General features: G+C 42.5%; 1 protein-coding gene across 6 annotated transcripts; it reads left to right on the forward strand.

The window, feature by feature from the left end:
• The first annotated feature begins 294 nt into the window (after positions 1-294).
• On the forward strand, positions 295-9,204 carry LOC109909106 (arfaptin-2). 6 transcript variants are annotated; one of them, XM_020508023.2, is made up of 11 exons: positions 295-568; positions 1,035-1,136; positions 1,351-1,383; positions 1,974-2,082; positions 2,550-2,645; positions 3,812-3,913; positions 4,439-4,554; positions 4,836-5,057; positions 5,302-5,459; positions 7,471-7,645; positions 7,735-9,204. In XM_020508023.2, the coding sequence occupies exons 2-11, from the start codon at positions 1,044-1,046 to the stop codon at positions 7,888-7,890; spliced, it is 1,260 nt and encodes a 419-aa protein (XP_020363612.1). In that variant the 5' UTR covers positions 295-568; positions 1,035-1,043; the 3' UTR covers positions 7,891-9,204. The 6 variants fall into 6 exon arrangements, with proteins under 6 accessions (XP_020363612.1, XP_020363613.1, XP_031651951.1 ...); XM_020508024.2 differs by lacking the exon at positions 1,351-1,383; XM_020508025.2 differs by lacking the exon at positions 2,550-2,645 and having other exon boundaries at positions 325-568; positions 7,735-9,198.
• The last annotated feature ends 2,601 nt before the right edge of the window (positions 9,205-11,805 follow it).

The following is an 11,805-nucleotide window of genomic DNA, read 5'->3' on the forward strand; positions in this document are numbered from 1 at the left end:
TTAATCAAAATCAAATAACTCAAAACCAGTGGAGACTGCTCAAGGCAGGATGGCTCATCATAAAGACTGGACGGCGCAAATGAAATGGCATCAAACACATAGAAACCATGTGTTTGATACCATTCCACTGATTGCGTCCAGCCATTACCACGAGCCCGTCATCCCCACAATTAAGTTGCCACCAACGTCATGTGCTCAAAACCTCCTTCTGCCCTAGTTGCAGAGACCACTTCCTTTTAAAGTGGTGATGTTTGTTTGGTTTGTGTGGAAAAAAACTATCCAAGAGGAGGGCTTGATGTCGTCATCTGTTCGACGTGGCGACTTGACGTAACATTACGTGTAGGGCCAGAGGAGGGAGGGATTGGGCTTTAGGGATTTTATCTGCATACTGTGCTCGGTTCTACCCGGGGATGCTAACGGAATCACGACTACAATCATGCGTTCATCAACAGACGAAAAATAAACATTGTAACGGTGTTATTCCGTTTATAATAGTAATATTTTATGAAATACCGTGCAGAATAAGCAGCAACATTTGACATTTTGGGAGACTGGACCTACACAGCAGGTAACGTTAGCTAGTTAGCAGATCACGCTAACTCACTGAGATCATCATTTTCTGCAGCACCACCAGTTTAGCCAGCTGGCTAGGGCTACTAGGTTGGAGCTAGCTAGCTAGGTGTCGTGTTGCTGGGACTAGCAAAATAACTAGATACAACACGAATAATGATCACGAATAGCTAGCTATTTTGAAATGTGTTGTATTGTGAAATGTGATGGCTTGTTGAGAGAGAGCAGGTTATCGCTGCATTAAGCTCTGTAACGTTACCGGTGGACACTGCATTTGTACATGTCACAGCTGGCTAGGCATGATATTATACTGAATTAGGCATGTTCTACCCGTATTTACATTGCAAACATTCCTATCATTAATGTGAAAAGCTCAGTGTGTGTGAGATGATCGTGCTCTCTCACCCCCATCTCTCTCTCCATCTCCCATTTCTCTGTCTCTCTCCCAACGCACTCTCCTGCAGACCACCACCATGGCAGACAGTTTTATGGGCAAGGCAGCTACCATGGAGATTCCTATCAACAGCAATGGAGAGACCCTGGCTGAGGATGACAGTTTGGAGCAGGTGGGTCATATGGTTATGTCCCAAATAGCACCATATTCTCTATATAGTGCACTACTTTTGACCATGTCCCATTGGGCTATGGGAATAGGGTGCCATTTGGGATGCAGTCACGACGTACAGTATTTATCTGTATACTGTGTGTGGTGACCACTCATTACGTCAACTATTTGTTTGTGTATTTTATTGTACTGTATTATGTCTCACTTCTGTGCAGGCTGCAAAGATTCAGTGGACCTTAGATGAGAAGGTAGGGATATGCAGTAGAAGGGATGAGAGAGAGTGTGTCACGTCATTGTAGGAGAACTCTAGATTTAGATGTAGTGTACACGTTAACATAGAAGACTTTCAGACTAACCACAATGAACCTTTATCAACCATTTTCATGTGTGTGAGTGTCTGTGTACAACAAAGATTAGGCCCATATGGAAGGTCTTCGTCAGATAAACTCTACAGGATCATTATGCATTAGTCAGTCCCTTCAGGATTCAGACATTTCTTTGGGGTGCAAAATCATAAATTCCCAACATATTATGCAGGGCTTGCAAATTTGACCAATCACTGCACTATTTCAGCATAAAACAGTAACATCAACGCATTCTCGTATAAAGCTGACCCATCATTGCAGTACAAAAAGAGGGCTCGTAATTTCAACCAATCACCGCACATTTACCACATAATATGGTTCAATCAAGCCACACGTCAACAAACGTTTTCCTTGCCAAGTGCAATTTCGCAAAACAAAATCAATGTCAGAATTGGAATCTCTGCTAAATCCGTGAGGGACTGATTAGAGTTAGTCTATATCTATTCCATTGATGTGTTGTTGCTTCACCTTAGGACTTGCAGCAGGTGATGGTGTCTGGTCCCAACCTGAATGAGACCAGCGTCGTGTCTGGAGGCTATGGAGGACCTGCAGGGGGCATCATACCCACCTCCTCCATCAAAGGTACACACAGCTCTACTGCTCTCACTTGTTCACTAGCTCCATTAAAGGTACAGACAGCTTTCTCTAGCGCTGCCAACTGCTGTCACTGCAGTGGAACGTCCTCTTAATTATTACGGGAACGGACACTTAATTATGTCCACTTAGTGCTTATTGAATCAATGAATAGCCTAGTCCCTTTAGCAAGGCCTGCTTGGTTTGTTAGCATTAAGAATGGTGAAGACTACATCTTCAACTGCCCCAATGGGGTTTGTCCTGGTGGAATTAAATTATTATAATATTTTTTTTTAATCAGGGCCTTGCCAGAAGCATGCTGTTCTGCATCAGTGACTATTTTGACCTAACCTTCTTTCTGTTCTTTCAGGAGTCTATGAGTAGCAAACAGAGGCTCTACTGTATTGGCTATTTTGATTTTGAGATCTACATTCTACTCTAGTTGACTGACTATCTTAACCAACCCTATCCACCAGGCCCTGCTATCCGCTTCAACCCTCAGTATGTGGACAGGAGAAGCCCCCCTGCCCCTAACTGTGCCCCTGTCCCTGGAGCCGAATCTCAGCCCACAGGTGGCTTTGCACCTCTCAGCCACCTTCCACATAACTGTATACTTCCCTCTTTAAAGGTAGACTCAGCGAAAATGATGTTGCCACGAGCTACACCACAGATATTGAGATGAGCAAGATGCATGACTTCGCTCTGTCTTTACTGATCAATTCATTTCTACATTTATAATTAGTAGGTCTTTTATCTATTTTAACCAACCTTTCTTATTTTTGTTGTTATGTATTGTATATTGTTTTTCATTCAAGCCCGTGGGCTTCCAACCACACCTGCACACAAATGATTAGTTTTATCTGTAATGTTGTCTCACTTTTTGATTTATTTTTTAAAAATGTTCACAGTGTGGTAACCTGGGCACAAAGAACACCGGCGAAGTTGAGCCTCGAAATTGACCCACTATATTGTTTACTGTCTGCATCTACATCATATTTCTGAGTCCACCTTTAACAGTTTGTTTGCTTATTTTCTTCACCTGTTTACACTCTCAGGGTGTTTTCATTAGTTACTCTTTAATTCTGTGGGAGAATGAGCCTTGCCTGTAGCCTGGGTTCCTGTTCAACCCCAGACACAGTTGATGTCCCTCTCTTCGACAGCGCTGTGTACCTCTACAGATGTCACGGGGAAGAAGGGCATGCTGCTCTACTGTCCAATGCATACTGAATGCATGTCGGTGGATGTTAACAAAAAAGCTAGCTATGTTTACTAACCTGACTGACTTCATTGCAGAGCTGTTTGATTTACTATGTTATGTTTGTGTGAATGTTTCTAATGATGACAACTTAATCCCAAATGGCACCATATTCCCTACATAGTGCACTACTTTTCACCAGAGCCTTATGGCTCCCCCATAGGGAATAGTGTGCCATTTTGGACGTATCCTATGTATGCAAATGTAACATGAAGCTGTTAACTAATGGAATGTTGCGGTTCATTAACTCACCACATGACATGTGCATCATTTCATACATTACTACTACTTATGTTGTGAATATTTTCATATTGTTTTCCGTCTGTGTTTTCATTCTGTTGTTTTTTCGACATGGAAAACCTGCATGACTCACTATCACCATCCTCTCACCCTTTTAACACGTTCACCAACCTTCATCTACTCTCTCCATCTCATATATCACATATCCTCACATGTCCCCATCCTCCCCCATGTCCATTCCAGACCTGCGAATGAAGTCCAGGGGACAGGGTGTAGGTCTGGTCTCCAGCCAGTCAGCAGCCAGAATGATAACCAACCAGAACCAGACCGGCCAGACATTCACAGGTACCACTGGAATAGGGTTGAAAAATTCCAGGTTTCCCAGAAATTCTGGTCAGAAGATTTCCGGAATTCGAAGGTAATTCCAGAATTACTATAAGCAGTAAATCCAGAATTCTGAAACCAGGGTTTCTGGGAATCGTGGGCATTTTATCTGGCAATTATACTGGAACTTTGCAGCCCTACACTGGACCCATACAGCACAACTGTCCTTTACCCCACTTCACTCTGTTCACTCATTCATTTCATTCGCTGTCTTCTCAACCAATCACTGTCATACTATTTGCCTCAAAGACAAGGAGGAATATTTCAGGTGTTCGTTTTGAGGAGTAGTGATGAGGAGAGTGCCCAACTAAGCACTGATCAGCCTCTGTGTAATCTGTGTATCAACGCACTACTGAATGAAGCTGGTTTTGTGACAAGAGTTCATAGTAAATGAAATGGAAAGACTTTATCAACTAGGTCTCAGCAACTAACCACTTTAAGGAATCCTCTGAGAGTGAGCAGGTTATTTATTATCCTTTGTGTCAGGATCGGGGATGCACCACAGTAACAGCAACCAGAACATGTCAGTGGAGGAGGCTAACCGTGGTGTGGCTGTGGAGAAACTAGACAGCGTTAAGAAGTGGGGCATCAACACCTACAAGGTACAGAACGGAACCTGTCTCCTGGGGAAAATGTGTTGAAACCATACTTCACTGAATCTTCACTGTGTTCTATGGGTCGATTGCAACTGCACTGGTATGATCGTTTGTCTTCATACAAGACTGGGAATAATTTCCTCCTTGGAAAACAAGTAACAAGTATTCGGTTCTATTCTGAGCACATCTCTCCATGTCATCTTTATCCCAGTGTGCCAATCATATATTCTAATCTCCTCTTCTGTTATCTCCTTTGTCCTAATCACATCTCTCCCTCTCTACCCAAGTGTACCAAGCAGATGTTCTCTGAGCGGTTCGGCCGTGGTTCTCGGACGGTGGACCTGGAGCTGGAGGCCCAGATAGATGTGCTCAGGGACACCAAGAGGAAGTACGAGTCTGTCCTGAGACTGACCAGCGCCCTGACCAGCCACTTCTACAACATGGTCCAGACCCAGCAGGCCTTGGGGGACACCTTCGCAGACCTCAGCCAGAAATCACCTGAACTTCGGGTAACTTATAACCCCTGAATTTGAACCCGTAGACCCCAGCCAGAAATCAGCTACAGGTGGCACACTGTGTGAAATTGGCCCCCAAAAATGTTGCCTGAAAATCCAGGGTGTAATTATTGGTTGGAAACCAAGCCTATCAGTTTCAGTTTGGAATCCAGGCTACCTTACTGAATTGTAATCAATCCATAAATACCTCATGTGGAGAGAAAGTCAGTATATAAAACACAAGTGTTTGTGTCCACAGGATGAGTTTGGCTACAATGCGGAGACCCAGAAGTTGTTGTGTAGGAATGGGGAGGCTCTGCTTGGTGCCATCAACTTCTTTGTGTCCAGCATCAATACACTGGTCAACAAGACCATGGAGGACACACTGATGACCATCAAACTGTACGAGGCTGCAAGGTAATAATAAAGATGGGAGGGTTAGAAAGGGCAGGGCCTGGAGATACTATAGTAGTTACCGTTTTATAACGCAATAGTTTCAAATTATAATGCGGTTTAGAGTCTATATCTATGATTGCCAGAGACATAAAATAGAGTATGTTTGTCTACATGCCATTGTTCTGTGTGTCAGGCTGGAGTTTGGTCCATGCAGACCTGGCAGGAGTGAACCTGTGTTTGAGGGTTCAAGGGTGTTATAAGGGTGTTTTATTGACTTGGGTGGTATACCGGGATATTTGGAAAAAGCCACAGGAGGGTTTTTAATACTCTCAACTATTTCTTTGAAGTTTTTCAATAGATTTGAATATTTCAAGCTACATTTTAGGTTAATACCTGCAGTCAACTTGTGCAATATGTTAGGAGATGAAGTAGATTGTGTTCTTCATTTTACCTTTCAACTTATTTTACATTACTTATTTTATTATAATATATTTTTCACCTTTATTTTATTTTTTACCCCCTTTTTCTCCCCAATTTCGTGGTATCCAATTGTTAGTAGCTACTATCTTGACTCATCGCTACAACTCCCGTACGGGCTCGGCAGAGACTAGTTACACAACCCTCCGATACACAACCCAACCAAGCCACACTGCTTCTTAACACAGCACCATCCAACCCGGAAGCCAGCCGCACCAATGTGTCGGAGGAAACACCGTGCACCTGGCAACCTTGGTTAGCGCGCACTGCGCCTGGCCTGCCACAGGAGTCGCTGGTGAGCGATGAGACAAGGATATTCCTACCGGCCTAACCCGGACGATGCTAGGCCAATTGTGCGTCGCCCCACGGACCTCCCGGTTGCGACAGAGCCTGGGTGCGAACCCAGAGTCTCTGATGGCACAGCCCTTAACCACTACGCCACCCGGGAGGCCCTTTTTCACCTTTATTTAACCAGGTAGGCCAGTTGAGAACAAGTTCTCATTTACAATTGCGACCTGGCCAAGATAAAGCAAAGCATTGCGACAAAAACAGCAACAGAGTTACACATGGGTTAAACATACGTACAGTCAATAATACAATAGATAAGTCTGTATACAGTGTGTGCAGATGTAGTAAGGAGGTAAGGCAATAAATAGGCCATAGTGGTGAAGTAATTACAATTTAGCAATTAACACGAGTGATAGATGAGGATGTGAGATACTGGCGTGCAAAAGAGCGGAAAAACAAATATGGGGATGAGGTAGGTAGTTGGTTGGATTGGCTATTTACAGATGGGCTGTGTACAGATGCAGCGATCGGAACTTACATACTGTAGTTCCCCAGAACAGTTCATTCAGTCACGTGTTTGTTTGTAAATAGCACAATGGGAGACAGCGGAGGCTGGGGAGTTCATAGAGTTCTATATCTATCGGGGAGTCTCTGTTGTGCGGTGCACAGGAGGTGATGAAGTTGTATGCAATTCACTACTAAATGTTTGCCATCAGATATCTTATATCGGCTTCCTGCCGTATTTGAGAAGACAACTCATCCAGAGCTCTTTATCTGTACACCTGTTCCCTGTGCTTCCTACTAGCGTTTGTTTTTTTCTCCTCTGTTCTCCCCTCTGCTTTGTGTACACTTGATGCTCTTCCTTGAGTAAAGCATGCATTACTTTGTTTAGTTGCACAATTTCTCTCATTCACTTTTGCTTGTAAATGTCCACACTCACTGAAAATGACATTTGGTAGCTACTAGATATGCTTGTATAACTTTATTAGCTGGATTTGCCTGTCTTTGCAATTGAGTTTGTTTATTCTCGCTCGTTAGCATTTAGCTAACAGTGTCTGTGATTGTTATTACGTGTGCTAATTTTGTTAGCATTCTGGTACTAGACCCCCAATTGGCTTTATTTGCGTTTTTTGCACCGCCTTGTGTGCTATACCGGTAAACCATAAATCCCGGGATAGCAGTGGAACGAACAGTATGACGTATGAAAATCTGGATACCTCCCAAGCCTATTTTTTTTATGCTGCCTCTCCTCCCATCTATCTTCCAGGCTGGAGTTTGATGCGTACAGGGCCGACCTGGAGGAGTTGAGTCTGGGTCCTCGTGATGCTGCCACCATGGTGCGTATAGAGGTGTCCCAGCAGCAGTACCAGGTGCAGAGAGACAAGTATGAACGGCTGCGCTCAGATGTCACCATCAAACTCAAGTTCCTGGAAGAGAACAAGGTGGGTTAGTTAGTTATTTGGAAAGTTGGGTGGTTAGTTAATTTACAATAATGCTACATCTCTCTCTCTCTGTGTGTGTGTGTGTGTAGGTGAAGGTGATGCACAAGCAGCTGCTTCTCTTCCATAATGCTATCTCAGCCTACTTCGCTGGGAACCAGCAGCAGTTGGAACAGACACTGAGACAGTTCAACGTCAAGTTAAAGCCCCCAGGGTCAGACAAGCCCTCCTGGCTGGAGGAGAGCTAGAGTGATTAGCTCCCAGTCCTCTGGGCCTGTATCAAGCATCTCCGAGTATGAATACTGATCCAAGAACAGTTTTGCCTTTTAGATCATAATGAATCAGATTATATGGACAGGCAGGACTTGATCTTAGATCAGCACTCCTACTCTGAGATGCTTGATACGTACGGCCCCAGGTCTCAGTCAGGTCTCTGGTATATATGGGACACACAGATGGAGAGACACACTGGGCTTTCAAGAAACAAGAGGACTGGATAGACGGATGAACAGATATATGAAATCTACACGAACTGTATATAAAAACCAGAGATGGGACAAGTAGAGACTAGTGATGATGATACTAAGGGAAAACGAACGCTTATCTAGTTTAATTTAGTTTTGACAATTTGTTTGAACGTCTATTTTATGTCGATTTGTTGTGTTATTTATTCACAACAGAGCCTCATGATATTGTTGCTGTGTAGCGTAACTTTTAATTCATCTTACTTTGAGAAATTATTCCAAGCTTATACTTTGCACATAAATGTAATCATTCTTTTCAAACTGTTTTCACTCTTTTGTAAAGTGTTATGTAGAAAAGCTTCCAGAGGTCGTCATTTGAAAGGTCAGTAAACTGTTTACATATGTAGAGGATATTAAGAATCTGGACCGGTTACATTGTTTGCACCAGATGAAGATTAGTTAGATTTATGAAAGCGAAGGGAGAAAACTACAGTCTGGGATACTATTGATGACAGAAATTATGGGTTAAAGGGGCAATCCTGGATTTGTAAAACAAGCAGTCAAGTATCAATGGCTATATATCATGAATTTAAGTCAAAAAATTGATTTGTACCAATTCCAGATTGCCCCTTTTTCTATCAATGATTTTGAGTACAGGAAGTACGACTTTCATTTACAATAGATAATCTCCCTCTGATTAATCCTACAGATAATGTTATTACACGTGTTTATTATGTTATGTCTTTATAACATATAATCAAATAGAGTTAATATATGTTTATAAAAATACCTCTACTAATTCCATTCAGATGTATATGTTCTTCAGTTTTTCTTCTCCCATTTCTACATCAATGTTGTCTCCATTTTAAAACATATGGACCTGGTGTACAGTATATGAAATGATGGTGGTTTATAGTATATGGTTTGATGTTTCCATACAGACTTGATATTTCCCCACAAAAGCTGTACAGTAATAACACGTCCATCTGCTGTCCACTGAGTATATTGTAGTCATCACCTGTATAAGTACTGTACCATATTGTGTTCACACATTTACATGGCAATACAATCCAAAACATGGCTGAAAAATGACTGGTACTTCCATCTGTGATTGTCTTCTTTACTGTTAATCAGGAAACTCCTCTGTGTCCCAATGGCCCCTTTTTATCTGTATTGGGCCTTTTGTGACTCAACCCTGCTATCAGGGTTAAGTCTAGATCAAGCTGAGTTTTATCTGATTTGTATCTGGTGAAGTCAGTGGTAGCTATCTGGTCTATTAAAAAGCGTGTGAAGTTATAGGATGTCTTTCATCGGCCTGTTGACAAACCTATTGTATCTATTCCACCAGGTAATAGGCAATATTTGAGAGACAAAAAAAAATACACAATCTGTGTCTGATTGAAACGGACCTTTTTTCTTGAGATAAATCAAGATTCAAAATGTAAATTACTTTTTCATTGCTAGGATCACACCATTCTACAGCTATTAATAAAAAAATGTGTAGTTCGTTCATTATAATCCTGCTCAATGTAAATGGGGCGGCAGGTAGCCTAGTGGTTAGTGTTGGACTAGTAACTGGAAGGTTACAAGATCGAATCCCTGAGCTGACAAGGTACAAATCTATTGATCTGCCCTTGAACAAGGCAGTTAACCTACTGTTCTTAGGTCGTCATTGAAAATAAGAATTTGTTCTTCACTGATTAGCCTAGTTAAATAAATGTGATTCAGTAATATTTTCATTAGGGAACAAAAGTTTGGAGTTTGTTAAAAAAAATGGTCTGCTTGAACCGTGCTGTATCTTGTTATCTCTCTGACCTATCAGTTTGACAGTGGATCAAGGGGTCTCAATGGTTTATTCCAAATGGCGCCATATTCCCTACATAGAGCACTACTTTTGACCAGTAAAAAGTAGTACACTAACGGAATAGGGTGCAATTTGGGATGTGCGCCATGTTTAATCACAGGGTATTGCTATTTAATCATGCCATACATGTCAACAACATGATCAGTGATGTGATGAATTCCAGTGTCCTGATGTTTAAATGTTGCATCTAAAAAGTCTAGGGCATCTGAAATGTAATATCCCAAAAGATGGTCAGGCCTTGAACCGCTGAATGTGTTTAGTTGAAGATACAGAAAGTGTCATATAAAACAAAGTAACAAATATATATATATATATTTACTCTGCAAAAATGGAAATTAGGTTTTTGTCAGACAACGACGATATGGTAATGTAGCAAAATCGATCGAATATGTTTTTACGGTCTCAAAATATTTTTGTTGGAACATTCTGAAAGTTCTGTGGCAGTTGTTCCACCATTGAAATGAATGAGGACAACAAGGTTTATACAGTAGTTTATGAAATAGCCTTATGAGTGGTAGCAAAAAAAGCTGTGTTGAAGCAATCTAAATTGAGTCAGACTGCACATGTCAACGTTGGTTTGGTGTTTGTAGCATAAACAGTTCAGGAGCTGTGGCGGATCCAACATCGAAGGTTGAATGACTGTATAGGAATTTGTGGTGGTGGTCAGGGGTCTGTTAGCGGGAATACAAAGCTTTGTTAGGGTGTTTGAAGCTTTTGGAGGTAGAAATAAATGATATACTGTGATGCTTAGGTGGATACGGTGAAGACCGGTTCAGCAGCTCAGGTAGATTGTATGGACAAAACAAATGTTTCTATTTGCATTACCAGTTTCACAGCTCCAGGCAAGAACACACTCTAGCCCAGGTATGGAAATCGCATTAGCCGGGTTCCTCAACTCCACGATGTACAAGTACAATGGAGTTGAGTGGCGATGACAGTGGGAGGACTGCACCTCCAACTGCATCGAGTTGCTGTCAATCGATACTTGTAAAACAGTCCATTCTTCAATGCCAAAGGAGCCATTATTTGTTAACGGAGAAGGAGCAGCCTGTCATTGCACAGCAGATGTTTTGGTTTTGGCAGGGGACGCATAGTATGACATTTTTGATAAAAAACAATAGATTCCAAATCCAACTGACAACTCTATAACAACCAGGACAAGTACAGGTAGACAGTAAGCGTTAAAGAATGGATATTTATTAAAGTATCAAGTGGTAGTGCATGCTTTAAGTCTCACCTCCCACCTGGACAAGAAGGGAAATAACTATCTGAGAATGCTATTCATAGATTACAGCTCAGTGTGCAACACCATAGTCCCCTCCAAGCTCATCACCAAGCTCTGGACCCTGGTACTGAACAACTCCCTCTGCAACTGGATCCTGGACTTCTTGATGAGCCGGCCCCAGGTGGTGAGAGTAGGCAACAACACCGCCGCCATGCTGACCTTCAACACATGGGCCCCTCAGGGGTCTGTGCTTCGTGTCCTCCTGTACTCCCTGTTCACCCACGACTATGTGGACACACACGACTCCAACGCCATCGTCAAGTTTGCTGACCGATGGCAATGACCTCCGCCTACAGGAGGTCAGAGACTTGACAGTGTGGTGCCAGGACAAAAACCTCTCCCTTAACGTCAATATGACCAAGGAGCTGATTGTGGACTATAGGAGACAGAGGGGAGAGCATGACCCCATCCACATTGACGGGGCTGTAGTGGAGCAGGCCGAGAGCTTCAAGTTTCCTTGGGGTCCACATGTTGTGAAGAGTTCCCAACAGCATCTCTTCCCCCTCAGGAGGCTGGAAAGATTTGGCATGGGCCCTCAGATACTCAAAAT

Source organism: Oncorhynchus kisutch, linkage group LG18 (assembly GCF_002021735.2).
Source record: "Oncorhynchus kisutch isolate 150728-3 linkage group LG18, Okis_V2, whole genome shotgun sequence".
Taxonomy (NCBI): domain Eukaryota; kingdom Metazoa; phylum Chordata; class Actinopteri; order Salmoniformes; family Salmonidae; genus Oncorhynchus; species Oncorhynchus kisutch.

Excerpts from the sequence above, each read along its gene's own strand:
- LOC109909106 (XM_020508023.2), top strand. The coding sequence starts at position 1,044 with ATGGCAGACAGTTTTATGGGCAAGGCAGCTACCATGGAGATTCCTATC. Across the intron at positions 1,137-1,350 it reads AGGATGACAGTTTGGAGCAG|GCTGCAAAGATTCAGTGGAC; the intron begins GTGGGTCATATG and ends ACTTCTGTGCAG. Across the intron at positions 3,914-4,438 it reads GACCGGCCAGACATTCACAG|GATCGGGGATGCACCACAGT; the intron begins GTACCACTGGAA and ends CCTTTGTGTCAG.